This window comes from Carcharodon carcharias, chromosome 7 (genome assembly GCF_017639515.1).
Source record: "Carcharodon carcharias isolate sCarCar2 chromosome 7, sCarCar2.pri, whole genome shotgun sequence".
Classification (NCBI taxonomy): Eukaryota; Metazoa; Chordata; class Chondrichthyes; order Lamniformes; family Lamnidae; genus Carcharodon; species Carcharodon carcharias.
The window spans coordinates 44979489-45002354 of record NC_054473.1 but is presented as its reverse complement, the minus strand read 5'-3'; the positions used below and the strand labels follow the sequence as shown (position 1 = coordinate 45002354).

At 42.2% G+C, this 22866-nt stretch overlaps 1 protein-coding gene across 1 annotated transcript in view; it reads right to left on the bottom strand.

Moving 5' to 3' along the window:
• Positions 1 to 22866, bottom strand: part of LOC121279750 (receptor-type tyrosine-protein phosphatase gamma-like) — a 783231-nt gene that overhangs the window by 294650 nt on the left and 465715 nt on the right. Inside the window, exon 6 of the mRNA XM_041191026.1 lies at positions 5435 to 5501. Within this exon, the coding sequence (XP_041046960.1) occupies positions 5435 to 5501 (67 nt within the window). The remainder of the gene's footprint in view (positions 1 to 5434; positions 5502 to 22866) is intronic.

The following is a 22866-nucleotide window of genomic DNA, read 5'->3' as shown; positions in this document are numbered from 1 at the left end:
TCTTCTGGCAGCGAATTCCAGACACTCACTGCCTTCTGCGTAAAAAACTTGCCCCGCACATCACCTTTATAGTTTTCTCCTCTCACCTTAAATCTATGTCCTCTAGTAACTGACTCTTCCACCCTGGGAAAAAGCTTCTGACTATCTACTCTCTCCATGCCACTCATAATTTTGTAACCTTCTAACAAGTCGCCCCTCAATCTCCGTCGCTCTAGTGAGAACAATCCAAGTTTCTCCAATCTCTCCTCATAGCCAATAACCTCCAGACCAGGCAGCATCCTGGTAAACTTCCTCTGCACCCTCTCCAACGCCTCCCTATCCTTCTGGTAATGGGGTGACCAGAATTGCATGCAATATTCCAAGTGTGGCCTAACCAAGGTTCTATACAGCTGCAGCATGACTTCCCAGCTTTTATACTCAATACCCCTGCCGTTGAAGGCAAGCATGCCATATGCCTTCCTGACTACCTTATCCACCTGCGTTGCCACTTTCAGTGACCTGTGAACCTGTACACCCAGATCCCTCTGCCCGTCAATGCACGTAAGAGTTCTGCCATTTATTGTATAATTCCTGCCCGTATTAGACCTTCCAAAATGCATTACCTCGCATTTGTCTGGATTAAACTCCATCTGCCATTACTCCGCCCAAGTCTCCAACCGATCTATATCCAACTGTATTCTTTGACAATCCTCTTCACTATCTGCAACTCCTCCAACCTCGTCTGCAAACTTACTAATTAGCCCAGTTACATTTTCCTCCAAATCATTTATGTATACCACAAACAGCAAAGGTCCCAGCACTGATCCCTGCGGAACTCCACTAGTCACAGCTCTCCATTCAGAAAAGCACCCTTCCACTGCTACCCTCTGTCTTCTATGACCAAACCAATTCTGTATCCATCCTGCCAGCTCACCTCTGATCCCGTGCAACTTTACCTTCTGTACCAGTCTGCCATGAGGGACTTTGCCAAAGGCCTTACTGAAACCCATGTATATAAACATCCACTGCTGCCCTTCCATCGTCGATCATCTTTGTCACTTCCTCGAAAAATTCGATCAAGTTAGTGAAACACGACCTCCCCTTCACAAGACCATGCTGGCCTCTCACTAAAATGCTTCCAAATGGTAGTAAATCCTGTCACGAAGAATCTTCTCCAATAATTTCCCTACCACTGACGTAAGGCTCACCAGCCTGTAATTTCCTGGATTATCTCTGCTACCCTTCTTAAACAATGGAACAACATTGGCCATTCTCCAGTCCTCTGGGACCTCACCCATAGCCAGTGAGGATACAAAGATTTCTGTCAAAGCCCCAGCAATCTCCTCCCTTGCCTTCCTCAGTACTCTGGGGTAGATCCCATTTGGCCCTGGGCACTTATCCACCTTAATATTCTTCAAGGCGCCTAACACCTCCTCATTTTTGATCTCAACATGATCCAGGCTATCTACACACTCTTCCCTAGACAAATCGACCGCTAAGTCCTTCTCTTTGGTGAATACTGATGAGAAGTATTCATTTAGTATCTCTCCCATTTCTTCTGGCTCCACACACAGATTCCCAGCTCTGTCCCTGAGTGGGCCTACCCTTTCCCTGGCTACCCTCTTGCTTTTTACATATGTATAAAAGGCCTTGGGATTTTCCTCAATCCTGGTAGCCAGTGACTTTTCATGACCCCTTTTAGCCCTCCTGACTTCTTGCTTAAGTTTCTTCCTACTTTCTTTGTATTTTCCATGGGCTTCATCTGTTCCCAGCTTTCTAGCCCTTACGAATGCTTCCCTTTTCTTTTTGATTAATCTCACAATATCCTTCGTTATCCAAGGTTCCTGAAACTTGCCATGCTAATCCTTCATCCTAGCAGGAAGATGCCAGTCCTGAATTCTTATCAACTGACGTTTGAAAGCCCCCCACATTTCAGTTGTTGATCTGCCCTCAAACATCCGCCTCCAGTATAGATTCCTCAGTTCCTGCCTAATATTGTTATAATTAGCCTTCTCCCAATTAAGCACCTTAACCCAAAGACTCCTGTTATCCTTATCTACCAGTACCTTGAAACTTACTGAACTATGGTCACTTTTCACGAAATGCTCTCCTACTGAAACTTCGACCACCTGGCTGGATTCATTCCCTAATACCAGGTCCAGTATTGCCCCTTCCCTAGTTGGACTATCTACATATTGTCTCAGGAAGCCCTCCTGGATGCACTTTACAAATTCTGCACCATCCAAACCCCTAGCACTAAATGATTCCCAGTCAATATAGAGAAAGTTAAAATCACCCACCACAACAACCCTATTGCTTTTAGATCTTTGCAAACTCTGCCTACAGGACTGTTCCTCAATCTCCCGCCGGCAATTGGGAGGCCTATAGTAAACCCCCAACATTGTGACTGCACCCTTCCTATTCCGGAGCTCTACCTATATTGCAACGAGGTGTCCTCCTGTCGTACAGCTGTGATATTCCCCTTAACCAGCAATGCAACTCCCCCACCTCTTCTACATCTCTTCTATATCTGCACATTATTCTCATTTTCTGAGGTACAGATTGCATATTTAGCAGGAATGATTCCATTTTCTCTTTAATTTACATTCAACAACTGTTGTGGATCTTTCCACTGGATCTGACCCCATCCACCTTAGCCAATCAACCTGATTGATTTTTATACATAAATACTTAACCCATTGTCCTATTAAACTGCTCAGCGCTATGTTAAAATACCTTAAGCATTATATAGCTCTAGTTTTAAGACTTAACTGAAATTGGCTTGGCAAAATGAAGTCCGTTTTATTAAAAGAAATGCATATATGTGCTCATGTTAATATTTTGAGTTGTCACATACAGTTTCCAAATTCTAGTTTATGAACATGTGAAATAGGAGAAGTAGGCCATTCGGCCCCCCGAGCCTGCTCCTCCATTCATTAAGATCATGGCTGATCTGTTTATGTTTTTAATTCCACATTTCCATCTACCCCCAATAACCTTTGATTCCCTTGCCTAACAAGAATCTATTTACCTCTGCCTTAAAAATATTCAATGACCCCGCCTCCACCACCACCTGAGACAGAGAGTTCCAAAGTCGCACAACCCTCAGAAAGAAAAAAATTCTCCTCATTTCTGTCCCGAAAGGGCAACTCCTAATTTTAAAACATTGCCCCCTAGTTCTGGATTCACCCACAAGAGGAAACATCCTTTCCACATCCACCTTGTCAATATTGTTCAGGATCTTATATACGCCAATAAAATCATCCCTCACTCTTCTATACCCCTGTGGAAACGAGCCCAGTCTGTCTAACCGTTCCTCGTAAGACAACTCTCTCATTCCAAGTATCATTCTAGTAAACATCCTCTGAACCACCTCCAATGCATTTACATTCTTCCTTAAATAAGGAGACGAAAACTACACACATTGTTACTCTTATGTTCAATTCCTCATGTAATAAAGGATGGCAATCCATTAGCCTTCTTAATTACTTGCTATACCTGCGCACTAACTTTTTGTGACTCATGCACTACAACACCTAGATCCTGCTGCAATTCAGAATTCTGCAGCCATTTTCCATTTAAGTAATACTCTCCTTTTTTATTCTCCCAGCCAAAGTGAACAACTTTACATTTTCCCACATAATACCCCATCTGCCATATTTTTGCCCACTCACTCAACCTATCTATCTGTCTACAACCTCCTTATGTCCTCTTCACAACATACTTTCTTACCTATCTTTGTCATCTGCAAATTTAGCAATCATGTTTGCGCTCCCCTCACCTAAGTCATTGATTTAAATAAAAAGTTGAGGCCCCAGCACAGACCCTGCGGGACTCCACTCATCACATCCTGCCAATCAAAAAAAAAACCATTTATGCACACTTCGTTTCCTACCAACCAGCTAATCTTCCATTCGTGCTAATACTTTACCCCCTACACCATAAGTTTTTATTTTCTGCAATAACCTTTGATGTGGCATCTTATCAAATGCTTTCTATCTACAGGCTCCCCTTTATCATAAACACGTTACTCCTTCAAAGAACTCCAATAAATTGGTTAAACATGATTTTCCTGTTACAAAATCATGCTGACTCTTCCCGATTACCTTGAGTTTTCCTAAGTTTTCCATTGATTCTAACACCTTCCCCACCATAGACGTCAAGCTAGCTGGCCTATAGTTTCCTATTTTCTGCCACCCTCCCTTCTTGAATAGAGGGATTATATTTGCTACTTTGCAGTCTTATGGAACCTTTCCAAAATCTAGGGAATTTTGGAAAATTAACAGCAACGCATCTACTACCTAATTAGCCACCTCTTTTAAGACCCTAGGATGAAGTCCATCAGACTTATCAGCCCGCAACTCCATGAGTTTGCTGGTACCATTTCCCTATTGATTGTAATTTCACCAAAGTCCTCTCTCCCGTCCATCTCCACATTTATAGCTATTATTGGAATTTTTTTGTATCCTCTAGAGGGAAGACAGAAGCAAAATATTTGTTCACTTCATCCACCATTTCCTTATTATCTACTATTAACTCCCCATTGTCACTCTCTAGAGGGCCAACACTCACTTCATTTACTCTTTTCCTTTTTAAATACCTGTAGAAACTCTTGCTATCAGCTTTTACATATCTAGCTAGCTTACTCTCTTACTCTAATTTCTAACTCTTGATTAACTTTTTAGTCATTCTCTGCCATTCTTCATATTCTGACCAATCATCTGACCTGCCAGTCATCTTTGCACAGTTATATACTTTTTCCTTAAATTTGATGCTTTTCCTAACTTCTTTAGTTAAACAAAGATGGTGAGCCTTCCCTTTAGATTTTTTCTTTATAATAGGAATATACTTATTCTGAGTATTCTGAAATACCCCTTATTTGCTATATACCCATGCAGACTCAAGGCATTATTATAGTTTATCAATTCCATGATCATGTTGTTGGGCTTGAAACATGCAAAACGTGAAATATTGCAAAGTTAATATAAAGTTCTTCAAGGTGCTTAGATCCTTATTGCCTTCCAGAATCTCAACAATTGTATTTCACAATAACAGTTTTACTAGAAAATAAATTATTTAATGCTGTATTTAGTTCTTAATAACTGCATTTGAAAACAAAAATGTACCATTGCACCAGACAGACTCAGAAATGTTACAGCAGACATGGAACTAAAGTTATGATAATTTATCATCACAAAACAAAGGCACTGTAATTAATCATATTGTTCATTTTTTGTGAAAAATATTACATTTAATAAAAATATTCTTTACAATAACTATTATTACAAGTATGGACTTAATGTATGTATAAATATTTCAAGATTAATAATACTAACATAAAAATGAACTGTGCACATTTAGATTTTCCTGCAATGGGTAAATAACCCACCATGTGAAGGACATAATTCCAACCTCTTTTTTTTATATAAAAGGAATTCTTAAGTAGCTTACTTACCATGATGCACGACTCCCTTCAGCCCCCTTATAATTGGAACCAGTGCAAGGTTGTCCTGGAGGGTAACCTATGTGTAAAGGATATGCATTCTGTTAAATCCTTCCTGATAACAGATAAAATGATCTTCAACTTTAATCTTTAAAGAAAAGATGTTATCTGGCCTCCAGCTTTGCTTTCAAAGTTATTCATGGAGATACACCTAAATACAGAAGATTAAAAGAATAAGGAACTGACACTAAACAAATCTTGCAAAAAATAATTATGTTCTAGAAGTCCAACCACTTTTCTGGTGGACAGGTGAAGTTCTATGTGACCTCATTAAAACTCAAGATGATAGAACCTTAAAACACATGCAGCAGAACCTCTCCACAATATTTATTGTTTTGTTAAAAGGGATTGTTACCATATTTCTCAATACTCATTTGTCCAGAAAAAAACCAAAAATCTATAATACATTGATAGTGCTTAAAAATTTAGGTACAATATCCTATACATGCTTTTGTAACTCAGATGTCATAAGCAATATTACATTCTCAAAAAACTTCAAAAACATTTACAAATTGAACTTTTCTCTCAACGAAACATTTGCAATCTTTGTCAGTTCTATTGCTTACTAGCAAAAGTCTCCAAACTGGTATAAGTATTATGGTGATCTATGAATCTTGGAAGTCATGTTTTTAATTTGTATTTTTCTCATTTGACTCATGTGGTAAAGGCAGGAGGATTCAGGTTTAAGGTATGGTCTGTGCTCAGTTAGACAACCTGCACTGCACCAACCTTAGTATTTTTGGTTGAAGGAGGAAGAAAACTATTGAGGGAACCCATTCCTGTATTTGAAATTCAGAAACTATATATTTTTTGGAGTTTATATCCAATCTTCGCATTTTCAGTTTTTTATTCAATAGTAAAATCACTGCACCTAGAAAAAATAAAATTATGTCTTTAATGCACCTCCTACTGGAAATGCCATTAAATAACATTCAGAAAAGGCTGAGTATGTAATAATTCAGAGGGGTTGGGCTGTGGGGAAATGAAGTTTTGAAGAGGAGAGCTAATTTGGGGATGTCAGACCTGGAAGATTCAATGGAGATCATGAAGGAGAACAGCAGAGAGAATGTGAAAGGTGAAAGACAAGGGCAGGGTAGGGGAGGTGTGTGAATTAAGGGCCACCTCCTGCTGTTGCTGGTGCTGAGTGTACAGCCCGCCACATGAAATCTCGTGGACTGCTGGCTGACCTGGCAAGGGGTGGGGCAGCAGTTTATGCCTCCTTCTCAGGCTCCTGTGCCCATCGGAGACCTTTCCCCGACCTCACAGGGGCCTACCAGCCAGGCCCCAGCGAGACCCTGGACTTAGCTTTGTCCAGGCTCCATTGGTGTCGCCACTTCAGGGGACTACTTGCAGTCCCAGCAGTGGCCACCATTCCTGCCGGGGCTGCAGGGACAAGGCAGCTGCCAGCTATTTGATTGGCCAGCAGCTCTTAGATGCAGGACTTCCTCTCAGAAGGGGCGCGACAAGTCCACATCAAGCCGATCAACAGCCCGACAGCCATTGATGACTGTGGGGTGAGCTGGCCAAGCAGAAGTGGGTTCGCTCCTTACTTTTACACCAGGAGACTGGAGACCCACCCTCAGCATAAAATTCAGTCCATAGTAGTTATTAAATACATTGTTCCTTCTATCCCTTAACCCAAATTATGCTGATACTTGCCAGTGTCACCACCTCAACTATTCCAGTTCCCTCTTGGTTGTCTTCCCATGCTCTTTCCTTCATAACCATTTTAGATAATTTTTCTGGGAGTTCCGCTGACCTTCCGCCCATGGTGAGGCAGTAGATCAGGAGAATTCCCAAAGAATCTTTAAATAATGTACCCTAGAGAAGGAAGCAGATAATTTGAATAAAACTCAAGAGATGCTGCAATTTCTTGAGGTACGTTGTTTAACTAGGCTACAGATGTTTGCAAGGTATTGAAACGGGGATTGAAATGGAAGACTTAAATTTCCCAGATAATACGAGACTAGAAGGAAATGTTGTGTAAATGAAAAAACCTGGAAATAATCTTTTGATTTGTTTGCAACAGTAAAAGGCTTAAAGGTAAAGCAAACTGCATCGCCATATTGTACTTTATTTCATAGGGTAGGTGAGACAACAAGAGAAGAATGTTTGCATATGGTGAGGTGGGAGAGATATAGAACCTTAAGATATTAATGAACAAGATTGTGGAATGGTTCACACCAGAGAGGATATTCCGAATTAAAGACTTTTGTTTAATATCACCAGACTCAACTATTCCAATTTTTCAAGCTCAAGAAACAGGAATCAATATGTAATAGATTTACATGAAAAGGTCAACTCTTGACAGTACAGAGCCCTCCTGTAAAGCTTGTTTAAAGACAGAATTCTAGTCAGCTTAATCAAAAACAAGGTCAGCCGATTACTAAGAGAAAAGAAATCCAATCTGCAGAAAGCAGTTGATTTTTACAGAGCAGCTGAAGCCAGAATGATAAAGTTAAAACTAGCAATGTCATAAGCATCGTAAGTGGAGATATCAATGGGGGGGGAAGAAAAATCAGATCTTGCTGGTCGACAGCAGGTTGTGAATTGTAAATACAGTGATAAATGGGATTTTAGAAAAAAAGGCCAACAACTAGGAATATCTTAGGAATTGTGAAAAAACAAAACTCTTTTGGTAGAGAATCCAAAGTCAAATCAAAATCATCGTTGTTAAAGAATAAAAATAGTTCATAGAGGAAGCGAGAGACCTTGGAGTGAATGTCCATAGATCCCTGAAGGGACCAAGATAGATCAATAAGGTGGTGAAGAAAGCATATGGAATCCTTTCATTTTTTAGCTGAGGCAGAGAATATAAGAGCAGGGAGGTCATGCTGAAACGATACAAAACATTAGTAAGGCCACAACTTGAGTACTGTGTGAAGTTCTGGTCACTCCATTACAGAAAGGATGTAATTGCATTAGAGAGGATACAGAGGAGTTTTTTGAGGATGTTGCCAGGACTGGAAAACAGCAGCCATGAGGAAGGATTGGATAGGCTGGGGATGTTCGCCCTGGAACAGCGGAGGCTGAGTGGAGATTTGATTGAGATATATAAAATTGTGAAGGGCTTGGATAGAGTGGATGGGAAGGGGCCTTTTACCATGTCAGAGAGATCAGTGACTAGGGGGCTTAGATTTAAAGTGATTGGTAGAAAGGTTACAGGGGAGATGAGAATTTTCTTTTCACCCAGTGGGTTGTGGGAGTCTGGAACCTATTGCCTGAATGGGTAGCAGAGGCAGAAATCCTCAACTCATTTAAAAAGTGTCTGGATATGACCTCAAATGCGATAACCTGCAGGGCTATGGGCCGAGTGCTGGAAAGTGGGATTAGACTGGGCGACTCGTTTTTTGACTGGCGCAGACACGATGGGCCAAGTGGCCTCTTTCTGTGTCAAAAAGTTTTTATGATTCCATGAATCTATAGAGCATAAGAGTAATCTGAGAGCAAGAGATAATTTTTATGGATACAGATCAGGTAGATGACATCGAATGTGCAGTCAAATTGAAGATGAACAACACAATAGTTTGTTTTAAACTAGACAAAGCAACTGAATTTATATCATGCAACAGTCAACTTACAAGAAGTTGAGTGTAAAATTGACAAAGTCTAATAATAGATTGATGGATATAAAGAGAAATGCAAAAGCTCTGAAACATACAAACATAAGAATTAGAGCAGTAATAGGCCACTTGGCCCTTCGAGCCTGCTTCGCCATTCAATAAGATCATGGCTGATCTGACTGTAACCTTTCACCTACTCCTGATAACCTTTCATCCCCTTGTTTATCAATAATCTATCTACCTCTGTCTTGAAAACATTAAAAGGCTCTGCCTCCACTGCCTTTTGAGGAAGGGTGTTCCAAAGGCTCACTACCCTCTGATAGGAAAAATGTATTCTCAGCTATCTTAAATGGCTGACCCCTTATTTTTAAACAGTGACCCCAAGTTCTAAATTCTCCCACAAGAGGAAAGATCCGCTCCATATCCACCTTGTCAAGACCCCTCAAGATCTTATATGTTTTAATCAAGTTGCCTCTTACCCTACTAAACTCCAGCGGATACAAGCCTAGCCTGTCCAACCTTTCCTCATAAGACAACCCCTGGTATTTAGTAAACTTTCTCTGAACTGCTTCTAATGCATTTACATCTTTCCTTAAATAAGAAGACCAATACTGTACACTGTATTCCAGATATGGTATAAGGAAAATATCTTTTTATTTCTGTTGAACTGTTGTAAAGAACATATCTTTTTATTTTCTGTTGGGCTGTGAATTAGAATTACAATGGCTGCAGTTTGAAAGACATGTCCACTGGAACAGGATGCAAGATGTATACAATGTTGCAGTCCTGGAACAGAATGTGCCATGAAAGACAGGATGGTGCCAGAAAGGAGTTCTGGACCACGGGAGCTGACTGACAACACCTTTTTTAGGCTCCTGACCAGGTGACCAGGGTTTTGTGTGAGAGCAGTGCAGAAAGCTCCTGGCCTGCAAAGAAAAAACATCTCTCTTTCCTCATATCTCTGTAACCTGCTCTTTCTTTAAGAAAACCCCTGTAAAAAGGAAAAGGGGAAAGCTACTGTTGGAGACATTGAAAAGCAAGTTTTCAACCAAGTGCTGGAAGACCACCCCGAGTCATCAACAAGAACTGAAAGGAATTTGGAAGACATCAATCAAAATCAACCCATTGAATCCTGTGCTCCAGATTGGTACTATGGAACTGTTTTATTCCACCCTTAAAATCCATGTTGTGTGTGTGTGTGCGCACGTGTGTATGTGTGCGTGCATGTGCAAGGATTTAAGAGGGAGTTTAAGTTATAGTGTTAAAAGTTAGTATTTCATATTTCTTTCTTTTAAAGATAATTTATTCAATAAATTATTTACTTATTAAGTTTACAAACCTGGTGCTCGTATTATGTTAACCCAAGTTAAACAATTAGGTAGAATTGGGGCAATCTGGTGGTTGGGTCAAACTTTTCACATTTGTCACGGCTGGGGGAACAGTGGGGCTTATCTCCAGTGAGTCGTGACACTAGTGTCCCGCACAACTGAAGCATAACCTTCCTACTTTTGTATTCAATTCCCCTTGCAATAAACGATAACATTCTATTAGCTTTCCAAAATACTTGCTGTACCTGCCTACTAGCCTTTTGTGATTCATAAACTAGGACACACAGATCACAGAGTGAGGCAAAAGATGGGAAATTACAAGCCGATTAGTCTGACCTCGGTCGTTGGTAAGATTTTAGAGTCCATTATTAAGGATGAGGTTTCAGAATACTTGGAAGTGCATGGTAATATCAGGCAAAGTCAGCATGGTTTCATCAAGGGGAGGTCATGCCTGACAAATCTGTTAGAATTCTTTGAGGAGGTGACAAGTAGGTTAGACAAAGGAGAGCCAATGGATGTTATCTACTTGGGCTTCCAGAAGGCCTTTGACAAGGTGCCGCACAGGAGGCTGCTCAGTAAGATAAGAGCCCATGGTGTTAGAGGCAAGATACGAGCATGGATAGAAGATTGGCTGTCTGGCAGGAGGCAGAGAGTGAGGATAAGGGGGTCCTTCTCAGGATGGCGGCTGGTGACTAGTGGAGTTCCGCAGGGGTCAGTGTTGGGACCACAACTTTTCACTTTATACATTAATGATTTAGATGAAGGAACTGAGGGCATCCTGGCTAAGTTTGCAGATGATACAAAGATAGGTGGAGGGACAGGTAGTATTGAGGAGGCGGGGAGGCTGCAGAAGGATTTGGACAGGTTAGGAGAAAGGGCAAAGAATTGGCAGATGGAGTACAATGTGGGGAAGTGTGAAGTCATGCACTTTGGTAGGAATGGGGAGAGAATTCCGAAATCTGGAGTGCAAAGGGACTTGGGAGTCCTAGTGCAGGATTCTCTTAAGGTTAACTTGCAGGTTGAGTCGGTAGTTAGGAATGCAAATGCAATGTTGGCATTTATTTCGAGAGGACTAGAATATAAAAGCAGGGATGTGCTGCTGAGGCTTTATAAGGCTCTGGTCAGACCACATTTAGAATATTGTGAGCAATTTTGGGCCCCCTATCTCAGGAAGGATGTGCTGGCCCTGGAGAGGGTCCAGAGGAGGTTCACGAGAATAATCCCAGGAATGCAAGGCTTAACATATGAGGAACATTTGAGGATTCTGGGTCTATATTTGATGGAGTTTAGAAGGATGAGTGGGGATCTGATTGACACTTCCAGAATACTGAATGGCCTGGATAGAGTGGACGAGGGGAAGATGTTTCCATTAGTAGGAAAGACTAGAACCCAAGGGCATAGCCTCAGAGTAAAGGGAAGACCTTTTAGAACAGAGATGAGGAGAAACTTCTTTAGCCAGAGAGTGGTGAATCTATGAAATTCATTGCCACAGAAGGCTGTGGAGGCCAGGTCATTGAGTGTATTTAAGACCGAGATAGATAGGTTCTTGATTGGTAAGGGGATCAAAGGTTAAGGGGAGAAGGCGGGAGAATGGGGTTGAGAAACTTATCAGCCATGATTGAATGGCGGAGCAGACTCAATGGACTGATTGGCCTAATTTCTGCTCCTATGTCTTATGGTCTTATCCCTCTGAATCTAAGAGCTCTACAATGTCTCACCATTTATTTAATATGTTTTTTTATTCCTCCTGTCAAATGGACAATTTCACATTTTCCCACATTATACTCCATTTGCAAGATCTTTGCCCACTTACTTAATCTATCTATGTCTCCTTGTAGCCTCCTTACGTCCTCTTCACAGTTTACTTTCCTACCTATGTTTGTGTCATCAGCAAATTTAGCAGCCATTCCTTCGGTCCCTTCATACAAGTCATTTATATAAATTGTGAAAAGACGGGTGGCATGTCAGAAGATTGAACAGAATTAAGAACAGCAAACAATGACAAAAAGATTAACACAGAGGGAAAAATTAGAGTACAAGAGAAAGCTAGCTAGAAATATAAAGGCGGATAATAGGAGCTTCCATAGATACTTTAATTAGAAAAGAGTTAACAAAGTGAGTGCTGGTCCTATGGAAAGTAGGTATGGGGAATGAATAATGGAAAATATGGAGGTGGCAATGGGCAGAATCTTCCATTCTGGATGTTAAGTCCGATGGCGGGTGGAAAGTCAAAGTGATGCCCACTGGGCAGTGACAACTGAACACACAATCTTCCACAGGTCAGTTCAATAATTATGCATCCTCAAGAATCTGGCAATTCTCATGGTGGGGCAGGCAGAAAGTCTCCAGCCCTGTTGTTACCTCATGGGGTCCAAGGTCCTGGCGCCATATTTAACACCTGGACAGTCATACACTCAATGCAGGCTAGGAGCTCCGCAATACTCCTCCAGAGTCCTTTCAGCTATAGCTCATCCTGGAGAAGCTGGCAGATATGAGTAACCATATCTCGGGACATAAGAGGGCACTTCCGGCATTGCCTTTCGCTCATCGCTGGATAAGAGCATTGCTGGAGATACACCCATTGTCAGGCCAATGCTTGCAGTTGCAGTGGTCCATGAATGCCAGAATCTTGACCTTCTAGAGACCCCGCTGCCTCTTCCTGCTCAGGCTCTTGCTCCTCCTGGCCCTGTGCCAATTAGCAACAAGCCCTCGTTCATCTCATCTGGAAGAGAGGCATTACCAAGACAGGGTTGCCTGCAGCCTGCGTCACCGATGCCTCGGGGTGTGTGAACAAATTGAAATGATACATTTAGTAAGATATCCTTTATAGATTTGCCTCTATCTCAAAGCCAGCACACAAGTGCTAAGCCCCTCGCTTGGCCTCCATCTAGACATGACATCCACACCCCACAACTTCCACGTGAAGGACATCCTGCTGGACCAGAGGTGGGTGTTCTTCCCACTCATACATGACTGGGCATGGAGACATTGCTCTTTGACCAGGATGAAGAGAGCCATGTGCAAGAAGCCTCCCTCTGACACTATTCTGCTTGCCTCCGTTACCTGAAGTTTAGGCAGGCCATTGCCCGGGCAGCATGGAAAGACTAACCACGTGTTAGCCATGACCATTCACTCAGGAGGATAGAGGTTTGGAGTTGGCTGCTGTCCACCTGCCATTCCCCTTGGAGGCATCCACCTCCATCCCAGCCTCTGTCAGCAGCTGATGGTAAATTGTACATAATGAAGGGCAGTTCCACACCTTGCTATGAGACCCAGAGTCAGGAACAGACCTGCTGCCATGCAGACTTCACCATTCTCCAAAACATTCCCCCCAATTCCCTGGACTCTCTTTCCCCCTCTTCACCAGATTCTGTACCTCCCCCCATCACCCAGGGCTCTTTCTACCCATTCCCCAGTAAAACTGCCTCCCATGTCCCGCCTTGGTGCAGCTTTTGCTACCAGCACGTAATATGAGCGAGATTATGCGACGTCCCTAGAAGATGAAAGCAGCCTCTACTGGCCTCAAAGCCGTTGAAGAGGTGAAGCTTGCCAGGTGCACATCACTTATATGCAGTCGTAAGACTGACGTTCCAAATTCTTGCTGGCAGGGAACTTAATTCCAGTGAGGTGGCCTTTTAATGAGCATGCATGAGATGCTAATGAATGGGTTCCCGACATTGTTCATCGGAAGCTCGACTCGCCTTTAACCCGCCTCGAAAGTCGGGACAACAAAATTCCAACAATTTTTTGCGGGAACAGATTTTTTGCACCCCACCAAGTTAACTACCCCTACCTGCCACAATTTCCACTGCTGGCAGGAGCGGAAGATTCCACTCAATGAGTACAGCCAGTGCTATTATTCACAGCATGCAAATCGTCAGGCTGCCCAAAAGAATTGATATAATCACTAATGACAGAAGCTTAAAAGTGGCAGAGAATGTGTTATTACATTTGAACACTTGGGAGAGAATTTTCCCCTCATCGGGAGGAGGGGGGGGGTGTATGGGGGCGGGCGTGGACCCAATTGGTGTTCCCGATCGGGTACGCGCCGCCATTTTACATGGGTGTGCCAATTAAGGCCTGCCCAGCATGACGCGCACCTGGAAGTGCTGTGTGCATCCTGTGCAGGTGGGGGGGAGGGTTCCCTGAGTCGGGAGTGCGCTCTTTTGTGCATGCTTTAAGTTTTAAAAATTTTAATAAAGAAAAAAAATTTAAGACATGTCCCCTTGTGACAGTGTTACATGAGCTGGGACATGTCAATGAACTTTAATGAAAAGATTTATTAAATTTATAAACCCTTCATGAAACCTCAACCTGCCCGTGGATGAGGTTCCATGAAAAATGCAAAGGCTGCCTGGGCTCTTCACCTGTCAGCCAACCTTAAGGTTGGACAGGCAGCTTTCTCAATAGGCTTAATTAGTTAATTAATGGTCTTAACAGGCCTTTGACAGTTCGGTGAGTGCGCAGCCAACTCGACTGCACACCCGCCAAACCGAAAATCTAAATGACACGCGGTGACGTTGAGACACACGCCCAACGTCACCCCGCGTCATTTTATGCCTCGGTGAGCAGGCCCCACCCTCGCTTACTGGGCCGAAGATTCAGCCCTTGGAATTAAGAAAACATGGCATGACTGATGGTGAGCTAAATAAAATGGAGAAATTTAGGGAGTGAAGTTCCTCATGGTTTCTCCCACTCCAACACCATGTCACATGTTGTAATGTAGGAGCAAGAGAAGCCCCCCCACCCCCCACAGGAAATTCACCCTCTTGGCCTAAGAACCAGGCTGATGGCTCAGTTATATTGTGACAATAGTCAAGTCAAGCAGTAAAATAGTGAGAATATGCTTGCACCCTTTCGGTTTAAGTGTCACCCTTAACTCAGTGACAGAACTCTTGCCTTCAGATGAACTTGGATTCAAGACCCAATCCAGGGATCTGAGTGTGTAAACCAGGCTGCCATCTTATTGTAGTCCTGAGGGAATGCAGTACAGTTGAAAGTGATACTGACGCCATGTCTGCCCTTTGTGGTGCAGAGTCCAAGGTATGTGTTTTTCTATTTGTTCTTGGGATGTGTGTCACTAGCAAGGATAGCATTTGTTACCCTGCCCTAAATGCCCTTGAGAAGGTGACAGTGAGCTGCCTTCTTGAATCACTGCAGTCCATCTGGTGTAGGGACATCTAAAGAGCTGTTAGGGAGGGAATTCCAATTTTTTGATCCAGCAACAGTAAAGGAACGTCGATTTAGTTCCAAATCAGGGTGGTTTGTGGCTTGGAGGGGAACTTGCAGGTGGTGGTGTTTCCATATGCCTACTGCAACTGTCCTTCTAGATAGTAGAGGTCGCAGGTTGTTGAGGGAAGTTTGGTGAGTTGCTGCAGTTTACCTTGCATATGGTATACTCTGCTGACACTGTGAACCGGTGGTGGAGGGAGTGAATGTTTAAAGTGGTGGATGGGGTGTTGATCAAGCGGACTACTTTGTCCTGGAAGGTGTTGAGCTTTTTGATTGTCGTTGGAGCTGCACTCGTCCAGTGGAGAGTATTTCATTACACTGACTTATACCTTTTCAATGGGTGGACAGGCTTTGGGCAGTTAGCAGGTGAGTTATTTCCCACAGGATTCCCAGCCTTTGACCTGCTCTTGTTGCCACAGTATTTATATGGTTGATCCAGTTAAGTTTCTGGTCAATAGTAAGCCCCAGGATGTTGATGGTAGGGGATTATGTACCTATGGAGTCACAAATCGTACTGAATACTGTGCACTGTGTACACGCGTGTGTGTGCACATTTGTCTATGTACAAGTGCTTGCGAGAGAGTGAATGCATGCATATGAGGGATAATGATCTACTGTAGATGTAAGCCAATGGAATAGGGACTCATCCCACCTTGAGCTTTGCTAAAGCCTCTACTACATGAATGGAACAACTCCTGATTGCAGAGTGTCTCAAGGGGCCATCTCAAAATGTCATTATGTCTGCACATTATGATCCTAAATAACACTTTAAATCCTTACTGCTCAGAATAATTCCAGACTGCTTACTGTATTAGAGAAATATTATGAATTTAAAATATCCAGCTCAGATAATCTAAGCAATATCTAATTTGCCACAATGATATTTGAATTTTCATTATACTGAACAAACCATCACTTCACTAAATGTGACCTAAACAGACACAATACCAATCCAAGCTTCCATCATTCCAGTTTATAGAGGCATTCTATCTCTTTCAGAAGATCTTGAAATTGAATCAAAACTGCATGCATGCTTCAGGAGAGGGAAACTGAGATGTTTCTGAGCCACGTAAGTCTTTTCGAGGAGATGCACTGTGGCTGCAGACAGCAAGAGACACTCAAAGATGTAAAATGTCTGCAAGTGATCCAGAGAGAGCACTTAAGCTCTCCAATTGCTCCCTGAGAGAGACAGAAAGACCTCAAGGCATCACCTCCATCAACCAGTGGGAAAAGGTTGCTGAGGAGGTTACTCAACAAACATAGCTCTCAAGTCATGTTTGCAATGCCAAAATAAGTTTTATGACCTCAGCGGTGTTGTAAAGATAAGAATCCTATATCTTACCTGAATTGCTCTCTCCTCACACCTTGTCAGTGCCACTCATCCACCTGGTCAAGATCTGGTGAGCGATGGCCAAGCCAGCTGTGTGCGACATTTGTTCAAGTGCCTCTACACCTTTGAAGTGAAGGTGTAGACCATGTAGGGGCAATGATCGCAATCAACACAGTTGAAGTGTTTTGTCACTTCTTAACAATTAAGAATAAACACACAGCTATCTGCTTCTGAACTCCAACTTCCAGTGTGAAAAACAGAAGGTTCCTTTATTCCTTATTCACCACCAGAGGGCAGTACATCTGGGACTTAGCACACCCTACTGTTTTATATGGTTTTATATAACAATTCTTATTAACTAAAATGTCCTTTTACAAAAAAAAACATTAAACACAAACATCATAACAGTACAGATTTAGCTACAGACAAGTGAATCAAAAGGTGGAGGCTAGGAAGTGGTGGAGCAAATTAACCGATTAGAAGCAATGGCTAATGGATATCAAGAGGTAATGCAAGATGTTACACAGGAGAGAGCCCGGCAAACGGTACTTATTTCCTCTCACCACCTGTGTGGTAAACAGAAGGCATTTTGAATTATTTTAAAAGTAGGTGGTGGCATATTTTCCCAAACCCTTGGTTTGTGCAATCCAATTAACTAATAACCTGCAGCAAACTCACATTATGATTAACCAAGAGTCTAGATCCAGAATCCTTTGAAGAATTATTTCACATAGGAGTTCAAGTTCAGCTTGCTGAAGACCAAAGTTGTAGAACTCACTTTCCAGTTTGTGCTGATACCACAAGATGAAGTAGGTACACAGAGGCTGGGTTAGTTCTGCAGGCGATGGTAGGAGATCTTCCAGCATAGACAGGCTTGAGGAGCAGGCTATTGTTCTGACTGGAGGGGTGCTTCTTGGAGGTCCACCTATTCTGCTTGTGAGGCTAAAGATGTAATGTTATAACAGTCCAAAAAGGCGGCAGGCTTGGGTCATGTGACATGTCACATTAATGGTTAATTGCAGCCTAGCAATCTGTTTCTGTGCTTCTGGTCATAATTCCATTGTTCCTCCTTAGGAGAGAGACAAAGTGGTTATTAGCATCTCTTCCAGTATAATGAGTTCTGATCTCTCTCTTTTGTGATAGTTATGGTTGGGGGAGCCAGTTCATTTGCACTTCCTCTGCTTTCACTGACAAAGGGTCTGTACAATGAGGTGTGTGATTCCACAGGCTCAGTGAAGAATTCTTTTGTTCCTGTAACTCCTGGTAGTAGCTCTCAGAACAAAGGGCCAACCCTGTGGTCATGACACATGTAGTAGCCATCCTCTTTGGTTCAGCAGAAAATCCATTTAAAAAAAATAGCAATAAGAATAACATTTTGAATGTATACTGGTGGACTTCTTTTCATGTCGCAGGAAGCTAACAAAGGACAATACAGAATAATGTCCTCAAATTTACCTGTTGAAAATGACTCATGCCTCCCCCAAATTGCCTAAGTGGTTAGACAGAACTGAGCCAAAGAGAACAGAAGAAAAAAATCAAAGACAAGAAGGCCCCATGATCCATTCTCCAGCATTTCAACCTAGCGCAGCATTTCATATTTTTGATTCCAAAGACTTCATTTGATGGATAATTCCAAAGGCACTTTGAGTTAAGACATTTTTCACTAAGATCTGCTGTAGTTTGACTTTTTCAGACATAAAAATTCATGTCCTTTTGTTCTACTGCTGACTGAAAGTGTATTTTTGCTTCACTGTAATGCCTCTGCAAAAATACTTTATTTCTGATAGTTACCCAGCCTTTTATTTGTTTTTTCAATTGTTTCTTCACATTATTTCAACACTGGAAGCATCAAGTTTTGACTCCACTATCAGCCGCAGATTCAATTTCTTTAATTGTATATATTCTTCCTTCCAACATCCAATACTTCTCATTCATCAAAATTAAACTTAATGGCCCAAATCTTCTGGTATCTGGATCATCGGAGATTTGACTAAGTTCGGAGATTTGACTAAGTTGGGAGATGTGCGTCAGGAGCCTGCGGATGTCCTGCTGCACACACATGCACTGAAATTGCTCAGGCAGTGCGAACTTTTGACGGGCTGATTCCACTGCCTGAGACCCTCCGCAAATGTCTCCAACACTGAGTTCAACATCAAAGATTTGGGCCAGATACACAGCACCTACTTGCATAATTACCCTGGAAATGTTACGCTGGTTAATACCTGGTCTAACTCAGTGATTAGCCACTACAACCGACCCCCCCCCCCCCCCCCCCCCCCCCCCGCCACCCAACCCAACCAGCGCCAACTGACTACCTCTCCAATTCGACTTCCCTCCAACCACCTGACTAACTCCCGCTGACTCAACCCGACTACCCAGTCACCCACTCATACGTTCACTACACTCACTTACTGAAAGACTTGAGACCTTTAAAAACTTACCTGAATGTGGCAACTATTGTTGTGAAAAGAGTGCACTTTTCTTGCACACAACTATCTTCCCTGTGGATGTCTGCGCTGACCCATTGATCCTTCAGCTGGGATCGGAAGTCCCGGCTGAAAAATCACAGAAGGATCGGGTCACAGAAATTTTCACGGGCAGCATCAATGTGTGTTGCAATAACGCTGACTGCAAGATCTGAACAAATGTTATTTGTGTTCCCAGTCACAAAGACCTTAATTTTAACCACTCAGCTGAATTGGTCTCCTTATTTTAGCCTTGTCTACACATTTAAGAAACTTAATATTGATATCCAAATAATTTATTTAAATAAGGAACAAGCCTCTAATTGCCCAGCCCCAGGTACTTTACTCAATATCTGCCCCAATCTGACAGCATTCTCATGGGTACTTTCTGCTATTTTTAATATAATTTCTTATTCAGTCCCCACATTCTTTGCTGGATTTTGATGGATTTTAGCTTAATCAGTAGTCTTCCACAAAGGTCCCAAGTCGGCTCATCTCAGCAGTGGGAGGAGGAGTATATAATTGGCCTTAGTACTAGGAAATTTGGCCAAGTTTCCCATTTCTTATCACTATCTTGCAACTCTTACTAGAAGTGCATACGTGGACATTGAGTACAGGAGTATAGCTGACTACATGTTGTGGTTAAATCTTTTGCCAAAACATCACCATCTGAGTTTATAAATAAATATTGCCCAATCAAAAGATGTACCAGAGGGTAATCTGATAATTCAGCAATGGAATCATAATCTTTGAGGGAGGAGGGAAATCTTGCTGGAAACAACACAAAGTATTGTTAATCACATCCAGTGATATTCCAATCACACATGATATGAAGAAATTACCATCTCGCTACTACAAGCTCTCAAGAGTTGATAAGTCCTTAAGGTGTAAATTATTTTTTTGAAAAACCTAGAGAACTATTCTCTAGCCAACTAAAAAGAGAACTCAGGATGTGCCTCAGCAAGACCTGAGAAGACACACACTGATAAGCAGCAGCAATTTGCCCAAAGTGTGCAAGCATTGTTGAAAGCCAGACTGAATCACAGCCCAGAGATTATGTGCAATTTTGTGACCAAACCTGCAAATATGAATAGAAATATGATGCCTTTTTTCCCCACACAATATAATAGCAGGAGACCTGCTTGCAAGCGGTCCAGTATTCTGTGAGACAGCGTTGCTCTGAGAAATTATGAGATTTCTCTATGGACAATGGTAAATGCTGTCAGTCGGCAGCAGTAACAGCAAGCTAGTTCTCTCCTGCTGACCCAAAAAGCAACTGGGCTGACACTACCACAAAAACGTATAATTTTCTCAAAAAGATGCCAAGTGACATTTTTGTGAGACACAAGAGGAAGAAAATGTTGTACTTGCACACAAACTAATGTGCTAGCAGCATAGTAGCATTGCAATAGGAGTAGCCATTCAGCCCCTTGAGCCCCTTGTTCTGTCAATCAATGAGATCATGGCTGATCTGTATCTTTACTCCACCCATCTGCCTTGGCTCCATATCCATTTTTACCATTGTCTACCACAAACCTTTAACACCAGATTTAAAATTATTAATTGAACGAGCATCTACTGCTTTTCATGGGAAAGAATACAACACTTCTACCATCATCATCGCTGTCCCTCAATTTGAGGCTGACATCTATTGAGGGTCACGAGTTTCTGCCATGGATCTTCCTGTGACTAAACAGGCCAATTCTCAACTCACAGATCTTTGGGCACATGAGGCAGGGTGTCCCATGAGGTAGGGGGATCTGGAGTGCAAGATTTGCTTCCTTTTCTTTGCTTCTCTGCCGCTGCTTTGCCTCATTATTAAGATGTTGCCACTCAAAGCATGATGCAGTTTGATGGACAAGTTATTTCCATTTTGAACAATTGGTAAGCAAGCTCTTCTCAGTCATTAATGTCAATACTGCTATCCTTCAGTGAAAGCTTCAGAGTGCCTTTGAAGCATTTTCTTTATCCTCCACTGGAACGTTGGCCATTTGAGAGTTAAGAAAACAGGACCTGGTGGGGATGCTTTTCAGCCATCCCAACACAAGTATTCAGTCCTTTGAATTTGATTTTGCAGAAGTTTTGCGTGTTTGCCTGTGGATCTGATTTAAAGAAGAACACTAGTGTTTGTTTGACGGTCTTCTCATCAAATCTGGAGGCACTGCTGATGGAATTTCTCTAGCACTTTTCTACCACCCTTTACATGAACCTCTCTCCTGAATGGCTGGCTCTGATTTTAAGCTTAGTTTCACTTTAACTAGGCTCCCATACCACTGCAAAAAATGGGCAAAATTACACTGAATATTTTGCATGAGAAGTTGTTGCACAGTTTTATCTTAAGTCATCAATACCTTTCAGAGGCCATTTATAGTTAATAGAACACTCCGCATTCAAAGGATCATCCTCTGCCATTTCCGCCAACTCCAGCAAGATGCCACCACCAAACACATTTTCCCTTCACTCTCCCTGTCGGCATTCCGTAGGGACCGTTCCCTCCGGGACACCCTGGTCCACTCCTTCATCACCCCCTACACCTCAACCCCCTCCCATGGCACCTTCCCATGCAACCATAGAAGGTGCAATACCTGCTCCTTTACTTCCCCCCTCCTCACCATCCAAGGGCCCAAACACTCCTTTCAAGTGAATATATATTTAATATATTTTTCTTTTCCCACCTATTTCTATTATTTTTAAATGTATTTCCATCCATCGTTTTATCTCCACCTTTTAGCCTATTTTGATCCCTTCCCCCTACCCCACCCCCACTGGGCTATCTGTACCTTGCTCGTCCTGCTTTCTATCCTTAATGTCACCATTAGCACATCCTTTAGCTAATATCACCACTGGCAACACCCCTTTGTCCTTTTGTCTATGACATCTTTGGTAATCTCTTCTTTGCCTCCACCTATCACTGGCCCTCTATCCAGCTCTACCTGTCCCACCCCCCTCAAACAGCTTATATTTTGCCTCATTTCTGTTTTTCTTTAGTTCTGATGAAGAGTCATACAGACGCGCAACGTTAACTCTGTCTTCCTTTCCGCAGATGCTGTCAGAGCTGCTGAGTTTTTCCAGCTATTCTTGTTTTTGTTTAAAATTTCCAGCATCTGCAGTATTTTGCTTTTTGCTTTTATCTTTGTGTAATATAGAAGTGTTTCTTTGCTGCACAACATTTAATTCGTCCAGCATTTTCTGTTTTTGTTTCAGACGTCTATCATCCACAGTACTTTGGTTTTGTATAAATTATCTGATCTGTTTAGAACAATTTGTAAAATATTCTGGACTGGCAAAATGATGCAGAATGCTGAATCTTCAATGCAACTCATGAAATGGTAGGATGTGGTGCCCTACATAATGGAGTTCCTGTTCTCAATGACAAGTGGAAAGCACGGAGGTGCTGAGATATTTAGTTTTTGATGTACCAGAATCAGCATCGAGAAGCAGCAAAGATAGTGATGCTCATCACAGT